This window comes from Schistocerca nitens, chromosome 2 (genome assembly GCF_023898315.1).
Source record: "Schistocerca nitens isolate TAMUIC-IGC-003100 chromosome 2, iqSchNite1.1, whole genome shotgun sequence".
Lineage (NCBI taxonomy): Eukaryota > Metazoa > Arthropoda > Insecta > Orthoptera > Acrididae > Schistocerca > Schistocerca nitens.
The window spans coordinates 323,190,879-323,213,164 of NC_064615.1; the positions used below are offsets into that span (position 1 = coordinate 323,190,879).

Here is a 22,286-nt window from a genome sequence, read left to right on the forward strand (position 1 = left end):
CTTCTTTTGTTCTTGGTGGATTTTCCTGGAAGACTTTGCACTTGAGCAGTAGCTTCAAAGGTTTTAACCCAAAGGAGAATGGCTTTCCTTGATGGCACGGGAGCCCGTGGCGGCAGGTTGAATTCACGACGAAAGGCGCGTTGAGCACCAACCACACTATCCGCGTTTTTGTAATATGCCTTTACGGCATATGCACGTTGCACACTCGACCAACGCTCCATGGCTACTGAAACTTCCACCACTCTATACGCCCAAGGTCACTTCCCCCACTCTCGCAACCCCCCTCCGCGCCCGACAACCACTATCGAAATCGTGCCGTTTCACTGCCTCACCCTGTATAAATTTGTTGACAGGGAGCCGGCTGATGTGGCCGAGCGGTTCTAGGCGCATCAGTCCAGAACCACACGGCTGCTGCGGTCGCACTTTCGAATCCTGCCTCGGGCATGGATGTGTGTGATGTCCTAAAGTTAGTTAGGTTTAAGAAGTTCTACGTCTAGGGGGACAGATGGGCTCAGATGTTAAGTCCCATAGTGCATAGAGCCAGTTTTTAAACTATTTTTGTTGACGGGGCTATTTCCGAAACATTATTTTCTTGCTAACTTTTCTTGGCTATTGAACTAAAGTGTCTTCTGTTACTACGGACGTAAAACTTTTTTACCTCCATCTCTGTCGGTAAGTATGTTGCAAAACAATATTTGTAGAATAATTTAGGCATTCAGGTTCAATTAAATACCAGTTGTATAGACGAGGCATTATACGTAGCTATTTCACTGCCTCTGCCTCGTGTTGTATAGTAGTTGTGTACTGCGTTCTGATCTTCGACCATAGATTTTATGGTCGAAGCTCGAAGGTTTTGATCGACAAATTTTCATCTCCATAATTATTCACTGCGGTTGTTTACTGTTTGTATTTTGTTTTCGCGGGAACAGTGGAAGATGAGTTCTTGTTGTTCTTTTGCGTCCGTGTGTTTGAAATCCTAGTACAGCAAGTAACGTTTTTGTAAATGACATTGTTGTTGTAGTTATGGCATCAAATAAGGAACTTGGCGCAAAAAGTGAGAAGCGTGTGACTTTCAAAGATGACATAAAACTTAATACACAACAAGTGTCAGTTCCATCTCGGATACCCGTTAGAGCAAACTCCGTATCACGGCATAGCTGTAGCTCAAGAACTGGAGCAATTAAAAAAACGCCCAAGAAATCTCAGGCGAAAAAATCGTTAGTTAGAAATGTCGAGCAACCAGTATCAGTCAGCCGACATAAGGGACTATCCCAATGTGTCGATGTCCATAGTTTGTATTCAACAACAAGCAGTAAAACTAGTGACCTAGGCGAACCTCCGCATAAATATGCTGTCCCAGAATTGTACACAACCTTATGCTTGGCAAATGAAATCCGTAAAACAGCTCAAACAGTACCAAAGTCGACGATCAAAAGCACCAAGGATTTACCACCTGTAAAATGTCAAGTAGCGGAAGAAACGGTAAGATAAGTAATAACTTTACAGAAATCGCATACATTCAAACAATCATGGCTTACATTACTAAATGTAATTAATTTTTAATCAGCCTTAAAAGTCACCTCTTTCTTGCCAATCGTTCCAGCTGCCCATTTGATTATATGCAGTACGATGTACTAGATGTAGTCGCACATTCAACGTAAACTAGTGATAAGAAGGAAGAATGTTCATGTTTGCAAACATTCACTTTCACTCATTGATTAGGTAGTATGCATTTTCCCTATCCATAATTCAAATACACTGTTATTTAGGTAGTATACATTTTATGCTTTGTAGTAATTTGTTAAACAATTTTATTTCTATATTGGTTATTATGAACCTTTCTGACACAAACATGTTTTGATTGAGATAACATCCGAGTTTCATTTTGTTGTATTGTAATGGTCGGTCCTGTAGTCACAATTTTTCCTCATACTACGAACATCACATTAGGCCTACATTTAAAAAAAAAATATACATTATTATGTCTATCATATAGATGCATGATACACTTTTAGATAAAAATTTGTGTGACTGTCTAGCTTGTAAAATAGAACATTTATTCCACTTTCAACGTGTTTACATGCAATCAGTGTTGTCGTATAAAATTCATATACACTTAGAGTTTCAAAATACAGTGATTTTACAAGGATCCTTACCTAATTCTGCTGGGTTCTCATTCAGGAAGGTGATGGTTTAAACCAACTTCTGGCCATCCAGATGTAGGTTTCCCATGATTTCCCTAAATCGGTCCAGGCAAGTTCCAGGATGGTTCCTTTGAAAGGCATGGCTGATTTCTTTCCACCTCCTTGGCAGATTCTGTGCTCCATCTCTGATGAAATCAATGTTGATGGGACGTTAAACTCAATCTTCGTCGCTTCCCTAATTATGTCTGAAGCAAGCTTTTACTTGGGTAACTTCGTTAGGAATGTAAATTGTTATACAAACTGATCAATTTCTTTCAAACCTAATACAGTATGCCACAATGAATCAGCATATCACATTAATGTCTTTTTATAGCTAAATAATTTGTAAATAATTATAATAATCACAAAGTTTTCATCTGTATTGCCTTATAAAATATGACAAAGTAAATCAATATATCACACTGTTAGCTTCATAAAATATTATGGTTTATAGTTTTGTGTACTCCCATCTCAAAACTGTATTGTATCTTGTCATCTATTGTACATTCTTGAAATTCCTTCGCTGTATAGAACGCTTACTTTTTATCCACTCCGTTATTACACTGTTAAATATATTCAAGAGCACTGAATGTGCATTTTTAGGTAGTTTGTTAAAATGTTTTAGACCAAGGTATTTATAGCTCTTGTAGACCTCTCCTAATCTGGCATATTGCTTGTCAGTTGCATGTCTGTGCCTAGTTTTATAATGGTTTATTGACATCTTAAGGTCAAGAGTATTTATGTCTTCTTTGGTGTATACTAGGTAACTATAAATTTATAAACTAGGTAATGTCATAATATTCATTTCCTTGAAGTAATGTGTAATAGACGGAAAGGCATCAGGTAAAACAGAAGTAATATCTGGCATTCCCCAAGGAAGTGTTATAGGCCCTCTATTGTTCCTGATCTACATTAATGATATAGGAGACAATCTTGGTAGCTGTCTGAGATAGTTTGCAGATGGTGCTGTCATTTACCATCTTGTAAAGTTGTCAGATGATCAAAACAAATTGCAAAATGATTTAGGTAAGATATCTGCATGGTGTGAAAAGTGGCTGTTGACCCTGAATAAAGAAAAGTGTGAAGTTATTCACATGAGTACTAAAAGAAATCCACTAAATTTCGATTACGCAGTAAGTCACGCAAATCTGAAAACTGTGAATTCAACTATGTTAAATACTTAGAGATTACAATTACAAATAACCTAAATTGGAACGATCACATAGATAATGTTGTGGGTAGAGCAAACCAAAGACTGCGATTCATTGGCAGAACACTTAGAAGGTGCAACAGGTCTACTAAAGAGACTGCTTACATCACGCTTGTGCGCCCTATTCTGGAGTATTGCTGTGCAGTGTGGGATCCGCATCAGGTGGGACTGACGGATGAAATCGAAAAAGTACAAAGAAGGGCAGCTTGTTTTGTATTATCGCAAAATACAGGAGATAGTGCCACAGACATGATAAGTGAATTGGAGTGGCAATCATTAAAACAAAGGTGTTTTTAGTTGCGACGGGATCTTTTCATGAAATTCCAATCACCAGTTTTCTCCTCCGATTGCGAAAACATTCTGTTGGCACCCATGTACATAGGGAGAAATGATCATCACGATAAAATAAGAGAAGTCAGGGTTTGCACATAGTACTCGTTTTTCCTATGCGCCGTTCAAGAGTGGAACAGTAGAGAGACAGCTTGAAGATGGTTCTTTGAATCCTCTGCCAGGCACTTTATTGTGAATAGCAGAGTAATCATGTAGATATAGATGTACATGACTCTCGTAGTATAACTCCCACAATGCGTGATGGCCTTTCTTGCCATTTAAAGACAATTTCAGATCCAGGTGAGTGTCCCCATAGCAAAATTCCACATGTCAGGTGGGAACTGAAAAAAGCAAAGTATGCCTGCAACAGCAGAGTTCCACTTATACAGCCTCTCAGCTTATACAGCATTTAACTCGCATGTGCAAGTCTGGAGCATAAGCTATCTGTTTATGTAACCCAGCTTAGAAGTTGATCAGTATGGAATCCAGAAAGTTTCACTGATTTATTTTCTTTCTTGGGGGGCATTCAGATTAAATACAATGTTGTATGTTCTGCTACTGTTTATGTGCAATGCGTTAACTTGAAATTGGGAGGTACAGGTGTTTATTGTCATTGCTACTTCCAATTGTAACTCATCTGAGCAATTAATGTGGTGTCATCTGCATGTAGTAGAGCATCACAGGGCAGTTATGTAAGGCAGACCATTTATTTATATAGATAACAGAAAAGAGCCAAAAACGGAGTCCTGCGGCACTCCTTTTTTAATGGGTAAAGGATATTGATTTTTTGTTGTTCTCACACACACTAAATGAACTCCTCTGTTGCTTAGGTATAACTGCAGGAGGGCTTTCTACCCTATTGCATAGCACTATTGCCTTCTTATTAGAATAGTGTGGAGCAATGTGTCAGAGGTTTTTGTTAAATCCAGTAGCATCCCTCAACGCATTGACACAGCAGTCTTATACTTTTGTTATGGTCCTGTCAATTGCTTTCGGTGTAGAGTAGGTGGATTGAAAGCCATACTGTGCAGGGCAGATTAGGTTATTATATTCAAAATATTGGTTCATCTGATGGTGTGTACAGTGCTGTTATTTTATAAATAATTCAGATTAGTGAAATGTGTTGGTAATTGCTGTGCTACCTAACTTATCGACTAGCTTGATTATGAAAAATTAGAAAAGCCATATGGTCTTCAGTTCAGGAATTACTGAATTTAGTTATTGCTTCACTGACATGTCGGCAAGTTACATGACTCCATTTAAAACATTCAGATGCTTTATTGGGTAATGGTTGCAGTAAAATCAGTCTTGCTCACGTCAACCTTAATGTTGGTGTCTACTTTAGACTCTGCAAAGAATTTATTTGGTGTACCAGGACGAACTGGGCTACTGTAATCTATCTTTTGTCAATTTATTTCAGCTTTGATGCTTTTCCATGCTGGTTTACGTTATTTAAAAAGTTAAGAACATATCCATCACTGGCCTTGCATAGAGCTGACTCTTGTATAATGCTGTCTTGACTGTAGATGTTTATTTTATTTTATTTGCACGTCAAGTTCTTTAGGACCAAATTGAGGAGCAAATCTCCAAGGTCATGGAATGCGTCAGTACATGGAATTACAACATAAAAGCAATAACATAAAATAAAATGTTTATGAACCCAAAAAGAGTCAAGCCATAAATTTAAGTAAACACAATCAACCATATAACATAAGAATCAGCTTAATTTTTCAAGGAAGTCTTCAACAAAATAGAAGGAGTGAACCATGAGGAAACTCTTCAGTTTCTATGTGAAAGTGCGTGAAATTTTGCTGAGATTTTGAATTCTTGTGGTAGCTTATTATGGATGCAGCAGTATACTGCACACCTTTCTGCACATGAGTTAAGGATGTCCGATCCAAATGCAGGTTTGATTTTTGCTGTATATTAACCGAGTGAAAGCTGCTTATTCTTGGGAATAAGCTAATATTGTTAACAAGAAATGACAGTTAGAAATATATATATATATATATATATATATATATATATATATATATATATATATAAAAACAAAGATGATGTGACTTACCAAATGAAAGCGCTGGCACGTCGATAGACATTGTGTGTCTATCGACGTGCCAGCGCTTTCATTTGGTAAGTCACACCGAACGAAAGCCCTGGCAGGTTGATAGACACACAAACACACACACAAAATTCAAGCTATCGCAACAAACTGTTGCCTCATCAGGAAAGAGGGAAGGAGAGGGAAAGACGGAAGGATGTGGGTTTTAGGGGAGAGGGTAAGGAGTCATTCCAATCCCGGGAGCGGAAAGACTTACCTCAGGGGGAAAAAAGGACGGGTATACACTCGCGCACACACACACATATCCATCCACACATATACAGACACAAGCAGACATCTCACAAGCAGACATATTTGAAGACCAAGAGTTTCGGCAGAGATGTCAGTTGAGGCAGAAGTGAAGAGGCAAAGATGATGTTGAATGACAGGTGAGGTATGAGTGGCGGCAACTTGAAATTAGCGGAGATTGAGGCCTGGTGGGTAACGGGAAGAGAGGATATATTGAAGAGCAAGTTCCCATCTCCGGAGTTCGGATAGGTTGGTGTTGGTGGGAAGTATCCAGATAACCCGGACGGTGTAACACTGTGCCAAGATGTGCTGACCGTGCACCAAGGCATGTTTAGCCACAGGGTGATCCTCATTACCAACAAACACTGTCTGCCTTTGTCCATTCATGCGAATGGACAGTTTGTTGCTGGTCATTCCCACATAGAATGCATCACAGTGTAGGCAGGTCAGTTGGTAAATCACGTGGGTGCTTTCACATGTGGCTCTGCCTTTGATCGTGTACACCTTCCGGGTTACAGGACTGGAGTAGGTGGTGGTGGGAGGGTGCATGGGACAGGTTTTACACTGGGGGCGGTTACAAGGATAGGAGCCAGAGGGTAGGGAAGGTGGTTTGGGGATTTCATAGCGATGAACTAAAAGGTTACGAAGGTTAGGTGAACGGCGGAAAGACACTCTTGGTGTAGTGGGGAGGATTTAATGAAGGATGGATCTCATTTCAGGGCAGGATTTGAGGAAGTCGTATCCCTGCTGGAGAGCCACATTCAGAGTCTGGTCCAGTCCCGGAAAGTATCCTGTCACAAGTGGGGCACTTTTGTGGTTCTTCTGTGGGGGATTCTGGGTTCGAGGGGATGAGGAGGTGGCTCTGGTTATTTGCTTCTGTACCAGGTTGGGAGGGTAGTTGCGAGATGCGAAAGCTGTTGTCAGGTTGTGGGTGTAATGGTTCAGGGATTCCGGACTGGAGCAGATTCGTTTGCCACGAAGACCTAGGCTGTAGGGAAGGGACCGTTTGATGTGGAATGGGTGGCAGCTGTCATAATGGAGGTACTGTTGCTTGTTGGTGTTTTTGATGTGGACGGACGTGTGAAGCTGGCCATTGGGCAGGTGGAGGTCAACGTTAAGGAAAGTGGCATGGGATTTGGAGTAGGACCAGGTGAATCTGATGGAACCAAAGGAGTTGAGGTTGGAGAGGAAATTCTGGAGTTCTTCTTCACTGTGAGTCCAGATCATGAAGATGTCATCAATAAATCTGTACCAAACTCTGGGTTGGCAGGCCTGGGTAACCAAGAAGTCTTCCTCTAAGCGACCCATGAATAGGTTGGCGTACGAGGGGGCCATCCTGGTACCCATGGCTGTTCCCTTTAGTTGTTGGTATGTCTGGCCTTCAAAAGTGAAGAAGTTGTGGGTCAGGATGAAGCTGGCTAAGGTGATGAGGAAAGAGGTTTTGGGTAGGGTGGCAGGTGATCGGCGTGAAAGGAAATGCTCCATCGCAGCGAGGCCCTGGACGTGCGGAATATTTGTGTATAACGAACTGGCATCAATGGTTACAAGGATGGTTTCCGGGGGTAACAGATTGGGTAAGGATTCCAGGCGTTCGAGAAAGTGGTTGATGTCTTTGATGAAGGATGGGAGACTGCATGTAATGGGTTGAAGGTGTTGATCTACGTAGGCAGAGATACGTTCTGTGGGGGCTTGGTAACCAGCTACAATGGGGCGGCCGGGATGATTGGGTTTGTGGATTTTAGGAAGAAGGTAGAAGGTAGGGGTGCGGGGTGTCGGTGGGGTCAGGAGGTTGATGGAATCAGGTGAAAGGTTTTGCAGGGGGCCTAAGGTTCTGAGGATTCCTTGAAGCTCCGCCTGGACATCGGGAATGTGGTTACCTTGGCAAACTTTGTATGTGGTGTTGTCTGAAAGCTGACGCAGTCCCTCAGCCACACACTCCCGACGATCAAATACCACGGTCGTGGAACCCTTGTCCGCCGGAAGAATGACGATGGATCGGTCAGCCTTCAGATCACGGATAGCCTGCGCTTCAGCAGTGGTGATGTTGGGAGTAGGATTAAGGAATTTCTGACTTCCAGCCTTGCATCTCAATCCTTCTTGTTTGTGTTTGTTTGTGTGTCAAAATACCCAGACTCGTGAACAGGGGTCAGCAGGAGGTTCATGAACTTACACCACTTATTGCCCGAACTGACCGTTTCTGAACCAAAAATATCCTTTTAGAATGGGAAGAGTTACCCCACAATATAATACCATACGACATAAGCAAAGTAGACTAATTTTTGTGTCGAACGATCACTCACTTCAGATACTGTTCGAATAGTAAAAACAGCAGCATTAACTCTTTGAACAAGATCCCAAATGTGGGCTTTCCACGACAGTTTACTGTCCATCTGAACACTTAGAAATTTGAACTGTTCAGTTTCAGTAATCATATGCCCATTCTGTGAAATTAAAACTTCTGTTTTTGCTGAATTCTGTGTTAGAAACTGTAAAAACTGAGTCTTACTGTGATTTAGTGTTAGTTTATTTTCTACAGGCCATGAACTTAGGTCATGAACTGCATTACTTGAAACAGAGCCAATGTTGCTCACAACATCCTTTACTACCAGCAAACAGAAATATTTTAGAGTTACCCGTAGTACTAGAGGGCATATCATTTATATAAATAAGGAACAGGAGTGGCCCCAACACTGATACCTGGGGCACCTCCCACTTGACTGTACTCCACTCATACCCCACATCACAACCATTCTCAATATTGTGAATAATGACCCTTTGCTGTCTGTTGCTGAATGCTGAATGAAGAGGTGAACAAATTGTGAGCTACTCCCTGTATTCCGTAATGGTCCAACTTCGGGGGCAATATTTTGTGATCAACACAATCAAATGCCTTAGTTAAATTAAAAAACATGCCAAGCATTCAAAACCTTTTGTTTAACCCATCCAGTACCTCACAGAGAAAAGAGAATATAGCATTTTCAGTTGTTAAATGACTTCCAAAGCCGAACTTTACATTGGATAGCAAATCGTGATATAAAATGATAAATTATCCTTACATACACAGTGCTGTCAATAACTTTAGCAAACATTGATGGAATATAAATAGGTCTAAAATTGTTTACATTATCCCTTTCTCCCTTTTTATAAAGCGACTTCACTACTGAGTACTTTAATCGTTCAGGAAACTCACCATTCCTAAAGGAAAAATTACAAGTATGGCTAAGTACAGAGCTAACATGTGCAACACAGTACTTTAATATTTTGCTAGGTACTCCATCATATCCATGAGAGCCCTTAGTCTTTAGTGATTTAATTATTGCCTCAATCTCCCCCTTGTCAGTATCACAGAGGAGTATTTCAGACATCAGTCTTGGAAAGGCATTTTCCATGAGAGTTATATGATTCTTTGTAGAAACTAAGTTTTTATTTAATTCACCAGCAATGCTTAGAAAATGATTGTGATTGTTGAATACTGTACATATATCTGACTTATCAGTAACAGAAATATTTTTACTACAAACTGATTTTATATCGTTGACCTTGTGCTGCTGACCAGACAATTCCTTCACAGCTGATGATATGGTTTTAATTTTATCCTGTGAATTAGCTATTCTATTTGCATACCACACGCTCTTTCCTTACTAATAACATTTTTAAGCACCTCACAATAATGATTGTAATGGGATACTGTAGCTTGATTGAGACTACTTGTAACATTTGATATAATTCCTGCTTTGTTCTACATGATATCCTAATCCCACTGTCCAGCCACTAGGGCTACCTATTACTGCTTGTACTTCGTTGAGAACGTTCTAATGGAAAGCAACTCTCAAAGAGCATGAGAAATGTGTTAAGCAAAACATAAGCAAAACATTATATTTGTCGTCTATGTTATCAGCACTGTAAACATCCTGCCACTCTTGTTCCTTGACAAGGTATAAAAAAACTCTCTATTGCTGTTGGATTAACTTTCCTACATAGTTTGTAGTTGCATGTTACATTTGTTCGAGTATAAAAGCCTTTTAGTGTTAAAATTTGTGCATCGTGGTCTAAAAGGCCATTCACCCTTTTACTAACAGAATGCCCATCTAGTAATGAAGAATGAATAAAAATATTGTCTATGGTTGTGCTACTGTTTCCCTGCACCATAGTTGGAAAAAGCACAGTCTGCATCAGATCATATGAATTTAGATCTACCAACACCCTTTTTCTTGCACCATCATATACAAAATTTATATTTCTGGCACTTCCTACAAAGTGGATCAGGAATCCTCTCTATCATGAGCAGAAATGCTCTCAAGTCAGAGTTAGGGGACCTACAAACAACAACAATTAGAAGTTTACTTTCACTAAATTCAACTGCCCCTGCACAACATTGAACTATCTGTTCAGTGCAGAGTCGTGATACGTCTATGGACTCAAAGGGAATACTGTTTTTTACTTACATAGCGACTCCCCCGCCCCGCAAGGAACTTCAAAAACAGTCAGCTAATCTGTATCCTCATGAAGGAAGCCTCTGAATCGTCAAATTATTGTAAGTGGTGCTTTGACATACAAATAATTTCAAATTGAACATCTATAAGCAGTTCACTAACTTTATTTCTAATACCTCTTATATTTTGATGAAATATGCTAATTCCTTCTCTACTTGGAAACATGATATCCTCCGAAGGTGAGCACTCTGTTAGAGGGACTTCCTATTAGCAAGTATACCTATCAGCTAACTTTAGTCTAAAAAAGGTGCAGTCTAACACCTACTACTACAGGAATTTTTCCATGAATGATCCCACCACCACCCACTACATTGCCACCTATAAGCTTTGCCAGCCTCCCCTTCGAATATCTATTGAGGTGCATTCTATGCCGAGTGAAACCCGATCTACTCGTAGACCCAACTTACACCACTGAAGTGTGACCTATGCCCTCCGCTATCAGTGCCCTCTCCAGTCCCATGTTAACGTGCCTAACAGCTGCATTAAGATGAGGCCAATCATGATGCTGAAACAATTGTACGAAATGCACATTAGTACCACCAGTTTGAGTAGCAATCTTTACCAGGTCACCACCTACATCATGTTCCCCGTCCCTGCTCAACCCACTATCACTACTTCCTTCGTAAAATTCCTACATAACTCCCCTATGCTGTCAGTTACCTGAGCCAACCCTGCAGTAGGCTTCATAATGCTGGTGACCTGGTACTCACTCCCCAACACTTTCTGCAACTACTGTCCCACACATCTACCGTGCGAACTACCTAGCAGCAGAACCTTCTTGTTTCTGTTAGTCTTTGCAACTGACCTAGGACTCCTAACTGCTGAGGACTGCTGCATGTTCCCTACATCTACAGCTACAAGAGGCTCCTCTCCACTCAACTCTGACAGTTGGTGAAATCTATTGCATATATGCAAAGTATACCTCCTCCTCCTATCTGCCTTCTTGCCAACTGCCAGTTCCCATTCCCCACCACCTTTCACGCCCCTCAACCTATCTAGTTCCTCCTTTGCACATTGTAACTGCACCTGAAGGGCACAGATCTTACGCTCCTGCTCCACTATCAACTTACTTCTACTGCAGATTCTGCATTCCCAGGAGAGGATCTCAGTAGACTGCCCACTGGACGACGAGGAGCACCATCAGAGATAATGGTGACCTTCTCTGCCCCTGTTTGTAGTTGAAGAATTTTGCGCATTGCTAACAAAGCACGTGCTGAGTCGTGTCCTGTGTCATCACTTATTACTGCAACACTTGTGGTCTTGTTTTGAAAATATGTCACTCCTGTAAAAATTGAAACCTGGTCGTTACTCCAATGATACCCTTGTACTTCTTGTGGGAGAATTACAGACCAGTTCTCAGCAAAATCACAGTGAAACACCAAACATAGTTCTTCAGCCTGTACACACCCTTTCACTTCTGTAGTGTGTTGTTGTTGCAATTTCTTCAGATGCTGGTGTGTTACTGCTTTCAATGACCATTTATCAAGTTCATCACTGAAACTGTCAAAGGCAACAGTTTTCTTAATTAGTTTATTTTCCTCCCATGTTGCATATGTAATTTATGCTGTTGCATATGTAATTTCTGCAGAGTTATCTGCTACGTCTTCCAGGCCAAGTGTCTGTAAAGACAGTCCTCCATTTCCAGGGCAGTCACCACATTCTTCAAACAAACAATTCTCTCGGTTTATGTTACAGACTACTAAATGGCATCATATGCCCGACCAAGGTGTCATATGTCAAGTGCTCCAGTAAGTTCTTCAAAGTTGCCACACAAAGTCCAAAATTTGTGCAGTACACACATAAACAGACATCTCTAGGTGGGGGGTGCTCATCCAATGTGTGAAGTTGTATAGTTGCTCTTATAAACTGCAAGAGTTTCTTTAATACTGCGAGTTGTGTACCTCTTCACTTTCACAACTTTTTGACCTTCAGCTGTTACAGTTATAGTGTCTTTTTTGTTGGCACTCTGGCGAGAACAGTCCCATTTATTTTCCAGATAAAATGACTGCGCTATTTGAACTTGAGCTGCTTCTACAGGATGACCATAATAGGGATCTGGTCTTTTCACACCTCACATTTCTCGATTTGTCTACCATGTACTTTGATACTGATGGAAGGTGGTTCAAAATTGTTTTCTTTGAAAATGTTTCTGGAATAATAATTAAAACCTGCACCTTTACACTGTATGATGCACAATATTCAACAGCTGAATTGATATTTGTGAAAAATTCCTGGCAAGAGGTGCAAGAATGCTTTGGTTCATTTTCTTCTGAAAATGGAATTTCTACTTTGAAGAGAGTGGTCAGTTTTGCTGTAGTGTATTCATCCATAGCTTTAGTAATTTCTCTGCACTTTCTTGACGCATAGAGCTTATGACTCGACTTCGTTGACCACAGTTTCTTAACAGGACTAACACTGACCTCTGTAGTTGACTGTTTCAGGGTATATAATTCTTCCTCTATTGATGAAAAATCTACATCATCTGCACCTGGGAGGCTTCACCTTGTTCAGATATTATCATTGTTGTTGTTGTTGTTGTTGTTGTTGTGGTGGTCTTCAGTCCTGAGACTGGTTTGATGCAGCTCTCCATGCTACTCTATCCTGTGCAAGCTTCTTCATCTCCCAGTACCTACTGCAACCTACATCCTTCTGAATCTGTTTAGTGTATTCATCTCTTGGCCTCCCTCTACGATTTTTACCCTCCATGCTGCCCTCCAATACTAAATTGGTGATCCCTTGATGCCTCAGAACATGTCCTACCAACCGATCCCTTCTTCTAGTCAAGTTGTGCCACAAACTTCTCTTCTCCCCAATCCTATTCAATACCTCCTCATTAGTTATATGATCTATCCATCTAATCTTCAGCATTCTTCTGTAGCACCACATTTCGAAAGCTTCTATTCTCTTCTTGTTCAAACTAGTTATCGTCCATGTTTCACTTCCATACATGGCTACGCTCCATACAAATACTTTCAGAAATGACTTCCTGACACTTAAATCTATACTCGATGTTAACAAATTTCTCTTCTTCAGAAATGCTTTCCTTGCCATTGCCAGTCTACATTTTATATCCTCTCTACTTCGACCATCATCAGTTATTTTGCTCCCCAAATAGCAATACTCCGTTACTACTTTAAGTGTCTCATTTCCTAATCTAATTCCCGCAGCATCACCCGATTTAATTCGACTACATTCCATTATCCTCGTTTTGCTTTTGTTGATGTTCATCTTATATCCTCCTTTCAAGACACTGTCCATTCCGTTCAGCTGCTCTTCCAAGTCCTTTGCTGTCTCTGACACAATTACAATGTCATCGGCGAACCTCGAAGTTTTTATTTCTTCTCCATGGATTTTAACACCTACTCTGAATTTTTCTTTTGTTTCCTTCACTGCTTGCTCAATATACAGATTGAATAACATCGGGGAGAGGCTACAACCCTGTCTCACTCCCTTCCCAACCACTGCTTCCCTTTCATGCCCTCCCGACTCTTGTAACTGCCATCTGGTTTATTCTGCCAAAACATTTAGAACACAAAAAGTCATCGCAGGAAACATCTTCAGTTTGAAACAGTCTTCAAATGAGAACACTTATTCCCAACCTGAACAAAGTCTGTTTTTTAGTTTGTCTTATATATCATTCTTTTATGGATATGCACACTTCACTCTCGTTGGCTACAGTCAGAAGAAATTTTAAACAGTCCTTTTCACAAAACACACTGCAGTTGTCAACTGGCAAATTCCTCACAAAAACACAGAACTCACTGGATGGTCTCAGATTTCTTAGAAGCGTCTTCAGTAAACAAATTAGCATCGAACAACTACAATACAGAAACCTGCTATGAACTACCACGACAAAGAAACTGACAAGAAACTACTACAAAGTGTAAGAAATATCTGCAACAATGAAAGTGATAAGAAATAACTGCAACAAAAAAGTGATAAGAAATAACTGCAACAAAGACAATAGAAATAAACATTGTAACAAAGAAATTAGTAAGAAACAACTTCAATGAACACATCAATTACCTTTGAAAGTTAAAAAAAAATATAGTTTAAAATAAAACCTGTCCAACTTAAAAGTGGAAGCTCTCCTTTACAGAGAATATAGTACTACATGGTACTAATAAACAGAAAAAATCTGACTTTTCTTGATTGACATTTTTGGGAAAAAAATCTGTAAATTATAAAAAAATTCAAAAGGTGACAGTAAAAGAACTTCGGCAGATATGTCCAGATGGAGGATACCATTGTAATCATAAAGCAATTATCTTTCAAATAAAAATAAACTGTAACAAAATATATAGAACTGTTATAGAGGTACAGCATTTCAAAATTTTTTCCAGAATTCTCATCTTGAAAATGGTGTTCGCAGTGTCATCTTTGGAGGCCTGTATCACCAGGCAGGAATTTTTTTTGGAGAAAACAAAAAACAGTGTGTTTCTTACTTACTCCTGAATTTTAATGTATTCTAAATTCAATAACATCCGAGACTACAAAGATAAACCCCCCCCCCCCCCCCCTTGCCTGAAGTGATACGGATTATGCCACCTGCTTTACTGTGTGTTCATAATACAGGAGCATCAAGATTCTTAAGTTGCTGTATTTAGTTGTGATGTTTATCAGTGTTTTAAACTTCCTGGATTAGAATGCGGGTTATGCTTGTAATATTTCTTATGATATCTAGGGAATATTTTTTCAAAGATTTCAGTTACCACTTCTAAAAATCTTTTCGTTGACTTATTAGCATCCGTATCATGTATAAGTAGTTCATTCCATTCTATTAATGTTAATATAGATTTTAGTTTGTTTAGCTTCTGTTCATTTATGGGCCTGATTATTCTTTCCTGACATATATCTGTTTTATGATCCAGAGGAATTCTAAGCCATAGCCCTTCATGGTCAGAAATATGTCGTTTGATTATATTAAACTGTTATCTACTCACGTGAAAATTACAGATGGGCTTGTCATTTATATAGTAAAAATTTAGTGACCTTAATGTATTGAGTAGTTGCTTACAGTTCTACTTCTAAAACTAATATCTGTATAAATGTCACCAAATATTAAAACTCTGCAATTTTTGTACTTGAAGCAAGACTGTTTCTGAAGACTTTGTATAAATGATTCTTCATTGCGATTGGGAGGATGATATGCAGACACTCTTATAATTTCCAGCCTTGGTAATAGTATTCCAGCAACTTCAAAGCTAGATTCTATACAAAGTACACTTACATCTATAATTTAATAATTTAGTTTTAGTGTTCCATTAATTTAGAGAGAGACAGCACCATGTTTCATATTTGTCCTGCAGTAACTTGCAAATAATTCATAGCCATTTTGTACTCTAACTGTAATTCCTTACATGATAACCATGTTCATTTATCATAAGCATACTACAATTTACCTCTTCCAGACAGTATTGGAGTTCCGGAAGTTTATTTTTTAAGGACTTTATATTTACACAAAGGAATTTTGTGTTGCAAGCTGTTTTTAATATGTTTGGGCCTACTTCAGAATTATCATGATCACTTACTCTGCTTGTCAGTTCTAGCTGTTCTACATTATTTTCTTTTAACACAGAGGAATATGTACTTGCAGATGTCACATTATCATTTATTCAATGTAGGGTTTAATAATCATAATGGCATTTTTGTGTATTCTGAAGGAAACATGGACTGCTGTAGTGTTTCTTATTAGAGAATCAACTGTTGTTAATAAAACTGAATCAAATGCTGGTACATCTGATAATGAGATCTCTGAATCAGTCTCATCCATATTTATTTTACTTATTTATTCATCCAGAGATCATCTCACAATTATATAGGATTTGTCATTATAATAAAATGAAAATAAATAGCTCAAATATACACACATGTAGGCCTAGAATGTATTAAGATGTTTTTATGATGATAGCGCAAATGATCTGCCTTGGGCTGGCTAAAAGAACCATCCAAGCATTTGCCTGAAAGGCTTTAGGAAAATCTAAATCAGGATGGACAGGGAGGGAAATCTTGGGAATACTGAAGAATGGGATACAACCCATCACCTTTGATCAATGATGTCACAAGTTATGACAGATGATATATGGAAAAGATTTAAAAGCATAGATGAGTGTTGAGAGCAAAGGAATGTAGTACCGGGAAAACAGATCGTATACACGCATCACAACCATCCAGATTTCAAACGTAATTTACAGATGACCTATATAGATCATACATACATAAATACATACATATATATAAAAACAAAGCTGATGTAACTTACCAAACGAAAGCGCTGGCATGTTGATAGACACACAAAATTCAACGGTAGGTTCATCAGGAAAGAGGGAAGGAGAGGGAAAGACGTAAGGATGTGGGTTTTAAGGGAGAGGGTAAGGAGTCATTCCAATCCTGGGAGCAGAAAGACTTAACTTAGGGGGAAAAAGGACAGGTATACACTTGCGCGCGGGCACACACACACACACACACACACACACACACACACACACACACACACACACACACATGCAGACATTCTATTCTTCAAATGACCTACATACTGCAGGACACAAATGTCTGCTTGTGTCTGTGTACGTGCGGATGGATATGTGTGTGTGTGTGCGCGCGAGTGTATACCTGTCCTTTTTTCCCCCTAAGGTAAGTCTTTCCGCTCCCGGGATTGGAATGACTCCTTACCCTCTCCCTTAAAGCCCACATCCTTTCGTCTTTCCCTCTCCTTCCCTCTTTCCTGATGAAGCAACCGTTGAATTTTGTGTGTATGTTTGTGTTTGTTTATGTGTCTATCAACATGCCAGCACTTTCGTTTGGTAAGTTACATCATCTTTGTTTTTAGATATATTTTTCCCACGTGGAATGTTTCCCTCTATTATATAAATACATACATACATTTATATGTAACATTACTCAGCACGAGTTTAGCTAACAAATTTTGGTAGATACATGTGCCCAACACATTTGAGAAAACACTTAAGCAAACAATATGTATCCGGCAAAGTTCGCCTCCTAGAATATTCACCCAAATGTCTTTGTAAATTTGAAAAGTGGCATATTCCCCTCCCTTTAACAGATTCAGTTGACCTCTATAGGACAAGTGAAGAACAGGGTACTAATGCTGGCAAAAGCAAAAAAAAGCGACATACGTAACATTGGTGTGGAGTACCTCAGTTGACATGTATAGATTGTATCCTGTACTTCAGTTGTTCAGTAAAGGTCAGCTAAAGTACAGGATACAGATTTTAAATGTCTTGATTTTTTCACTTCACTAGTATTCGTATCAACTGAAGAATAGGATACTAGTATTAGAGAAGGCAAAAAAAAAGTGACCTTCATAAAATTTGTATCCTATATTTCAGTTGATCTATACAGGTCAACTAAAGAACAGGATGCAACATTCGTAGTTCGACTGAGGTACTGGGTGCCAGTGTTATGGATGTCGTTTTTTTAGCTTTCACAAGTACTAGTATCCTATTCTTCAAATGGCCTACATACTGCAGGACACAAATGAATTGCAGAGGAAAGAGCACCCCTGATAGCAGCATTCATGAAATACTAGTATTATTTAATCAGTAAACATAAACAAACCCAAACACGAAACAGAGAACAATATGAAACGAACGTGAAATAAATGAAAGGAGACAAAATAAAAATAAGACTCTAAACTCACCACACAACCAAAGAAAACCAAGGCTGGCCTTGACAGACACCAATAAAAGTTATATACCCACATACACTATATAGAAATAGATAAACACATATGTACAAGGACATACACCCACAAAATGTATAAACAAAATGAAAAGAAAGTAACGAAAAACAAAACTGCAGATGAAACTCTACTCAAATGGTTCAAATGGCTCTGAGCACTATGGGACTTAACAAACTCTACTCAACACAAGAAAAGGAAAAAAGATTAAATAACCCCAAAAAACCCAAACCAACACTGTAAATCGTCACCACCAAAACCCAACCTGTTCCATAATTATCATTTACCCCCCACCCACTTCCTCAGCATGAATTTAACTAACCAGTGTTGGTGGACACGTGTGACCAACATGTTTAAGAAAATATTTAAACAGGTAATATGTGTCTGGTAAACTCCGCCTCCTAGAATATTCATCCAAATGGCTCTGTAAATTTGTAATGTGACTTTTCCCCTCCCTCCAACAGATTCATTAATTTCTATTTATGGTGATGACACTTCGCCATAGAAGATAACTGATTTATTATCTATGCTTGCAAATTAAGAAATGAATATCTATGATTAAAATGTGACACTGTTGGTCAAAGATGAAGAGGTTTATCCAGTTCTTAGTATATCCCCAGTTGTCTGTCCTCCCAAATATTGAGATAAGTGTTTTAACAGCTTCATTGCCTCATTCATTTGGTGTCAGTTGTACAATAGCCATTTGTAAAATTGGGTCAGAATCCATCCCTTATGCATTAAACATTAAATTCAGGAAAATGAGTTAACATTATAGTATCTTGCATGATAGATCTTGTTGTGTGATTTTTTTTCAAAAAGTATTACATTGTGAATGGGTATTGTTATGTGATGGTATGTTGTAGTTGTCACTTTTGCGTATTAACCTGTAATATGAGTTCTCTAAGCAATCTTCAACTGTACAATATGCACTACATAGGCCTGTGAATTGTGTTTTACTTGCCTTTTTCAATAGCAGTGTTTTAGTAATATTATTCATTTGATTCTCTGATAGAAAATGCTATTTTGAGGCTTTTTTTCTTGGTCCATAATAATATAGAGAACTATTAGTGGAATACTTGCTAATGTCTTTCCTTAATGCACTCCATATTGATAGATTCATTAGGGATTCTTTTATAGATGGATAGATGGACGTTGCTAGATGCTAAGTATGTTTTGTTTGAAGATTACACAAACATTACAGCAAGTAGCAAGTGAGATACAGATTTGGAAATGGCTGCTAATCAAATTTTCATTGACATTAAGAAATGGTTAAAAGCTAATTCATTGTCATTAAACTTTGGAAAGACCCACTATATGCAGTTCAGAACCTGTAAGAGATTTCCTTCCAGCATGTGGATAATATGTGAAGACATGTAGAGGGAAGAGGTTGACAGCATTAACTTTCTGGCACTATAACTCAATAATAAATTCAGTTGGGAAGGGCATAACACAGAATTTGTGAAGCGCGTGATAAAGTCTGTATTGCAGTGTGAATAATATCAGATGTAGGATATATATAAAACTTCCATACTTTGTTTACTTTCATTCTATTATGTCATATGTGATCATATTCTGGGTAACGCATCAAACCAAGCAAAAGTGTGTAATAAGAATCATTTGCAGTGTAAATTCAAGAACATCATGTAGGATCCTGTTCAATGAACTGGGAATTCCAACCACTGCTTCTCAGTGTATTTATTCTTAATGAAATTTGCTGCAAATAATATGTATCTGTTTCCAACCAATATCCCAACACATAGTATCAATACTAGGAATAAGAATACTCTACTTAAATACATAAAATCACTCACCTTGGTCCAAAAAGGGGTCCTGTATTCAGGAACACACATGTTCAATAAATCACCAGCAGCCGTTAAAAACTTGGTTTCAAATAAAGCACAGTTTAAACAGAGTTTGAAAGAATTTTTGATAGGCAACTCCTTCTATTCTATAGATGAATGTCTTAGCAGTGACTGTTGAACCAGCTTAAGTAAAAATGTCTCTTAGATTCGAGTTTTGACAGTACTTGGTCACAACAATCAAGATTAGGTATTTTTTTGTATTAAGCTTATTAAAAGTGCATAACTGTACTTCATTCTGAAAGTGTATTAATTCTGTAAATATTAGCAGTTACACTTTACTGTAATGTATTCACATATTTTGACAATTTCCTGACAAATGATCAGGGAAGGGAGTATTATATTCAGATGTTCTATTTTTTATTTTGTACTTTTTGTCATCTTCCACACCCACAAGAATCATCTCATTTTTGGGTCTATGGAACGAAAACTGAATGTTGTCTAATCTAATTTAATAATCTGTTAATCCAGCATTGTGCGGAATGTTATCATATGTGTGAATGTTCTCAACATATTGGCAGATTCAGTATGGGTTTTGTTTATTGATGGTCCTTGGGTGTCACATTGTAAGGAATGTTAAAATGTGTGCCTCAGTAATACAATCCTTGAAAGATTGTTTGAATGGACTTTAGTGATGTCTTCTTAATGTCTGATTGAAATCTCCACTTCTAAAAATAAGAATTAATTTTCCTTGCGGCCCTTTTCGGAGAACATTCTCTATGTTAGTATCTGGATGATGTGTCAGAATTTACACGCCATCATTGTGTGTGTGTTTGTTATATAGTCGATATCATCAAAAGAGATGAGTGCTGAGTTACTACATATAAGATATCTTTTAACATCGTTCTATACTTATAATGTTTTTTGATGCCACAACTGACTATATCTCTCTTGATTTTTCAAGTTGTCAGTGTAAATAAAGTTTTGTTTTGAACTCTGTAGCTTCCAAACAGGGGGATTTTATTGTGATTCATACTCTCATTTTCATCATTACAAGCAAATGTGTCATGTTGCTAATCACATGATCACAGAGGAATAAATTTCAGTAATGTTAATCTTAATGACTCTTTTGTTCTCACTATTGCAACTGTTTTGATGTTTATGGACACAACACATGCCCATATTGGCAGCTATTGACAGTGTGGCCTATGCTGTCAGGGCAGACATGTGACCAACATTACAGTATTTTAATTTGACATTCTTCCCAAATAAGTTGTAATAATCAATAGCCTAGGTGCATTTATAGAATGGGATTTATATCTTGTGCTGTTTTGCTGAGCTGAAGTACTGAAAACTGTGATGATAGAGTTACTCACCTAGAAAAATGAAGACAAATAACATTTAATTATTGATTATACTCTTTCCAATCTTTTCAAATGTACTCAGGCATTAGCTTATGCCAAGAGAGGAGTCCATAGGTCCCTAAAATTTTTGGGGCAACGTTTTTTGTGTATTATCAGGGTATCTGTGTCATCCATGTATTTTTGTAAGTGATCAGCTAGCTTCAAATTCCTGTGCATCCATTTCAGTTCTCCTCTTGTTTTAGTTAGGTTTCTTTTGATCATCTGAACAATTTTCATGCTATAGTCCACTATGTGAGCTAGTGCAATTGTGCAGGTGATCTAGGAGTGTAGACTGGAATGTCTTTGGATCCACTGCAGGTAGTATGAGCAGATAGTCTTGTGAACACAGTTTTCCAAAAACCATCTTAAATGGCGAGTTAGATAACCCACATGCAACAGAAATATCTCAGACCATTAAACTTGCCTGACATTATCAACAGTGTCAGTATCGAAATGGAAATGCCATGTGGCTAGGGCCTCCCGTCAGGTAGACCATTCGCCTGGTGCAAGTCTTTCGAGCTGACGCCACTGCGGCGACTTGTGTGTCGAAGTATAGAAATTAGGATTAGTGATCATGATGTCATCATAATGTCAACAGGTAGTGAAGTCAAGAAGGCCAGGCTAATGTTCATTCTAGAAAAAGCAGATAAGCAGTTGTTAGCATCCCATGTAAACAATGAGTGGACATCATTTAGCTCTAGTATGTCAGATGTAGAGGTATTATGGGCAAAGTTCAGACTTATTGTAAAGTGCGATCTGGAGCCTTTTCTCCCAAGTAAGTAGATTAAGGATGGCAAGAACCCTCTGTGGGTTAGT

The 22,286-nt window shown here is 38.6% G+C and overlaps 1 protein-coding gene across 2 annotated transcripts in view; it reads left to right on the forward strand.

The window, feature by feature from the left end:
* The first annotated feature begins 929 nt into the window (after window positions 1–929).
* Window positions 930–22,286, forward strand: part of LOC126236113 (uncharacterized) — a 29,790-nt gene continuing 8,433 nt past the window's right edge. For both annotated transcript variants that reach the window (XM_049945182.1, XM_049945181.1), the window contains exon 1: window positions 930–1,482. In XM_049945182.1, coding sequence (XP_049801139.1) covers window positions 1,024–1,482 — 459 coding nt within the window. In that variant the 5' untranslated portion in view covers window positions 930–1,023. The remainder of the gene's footprint in view (window positions 1,483–22,286) is intronic.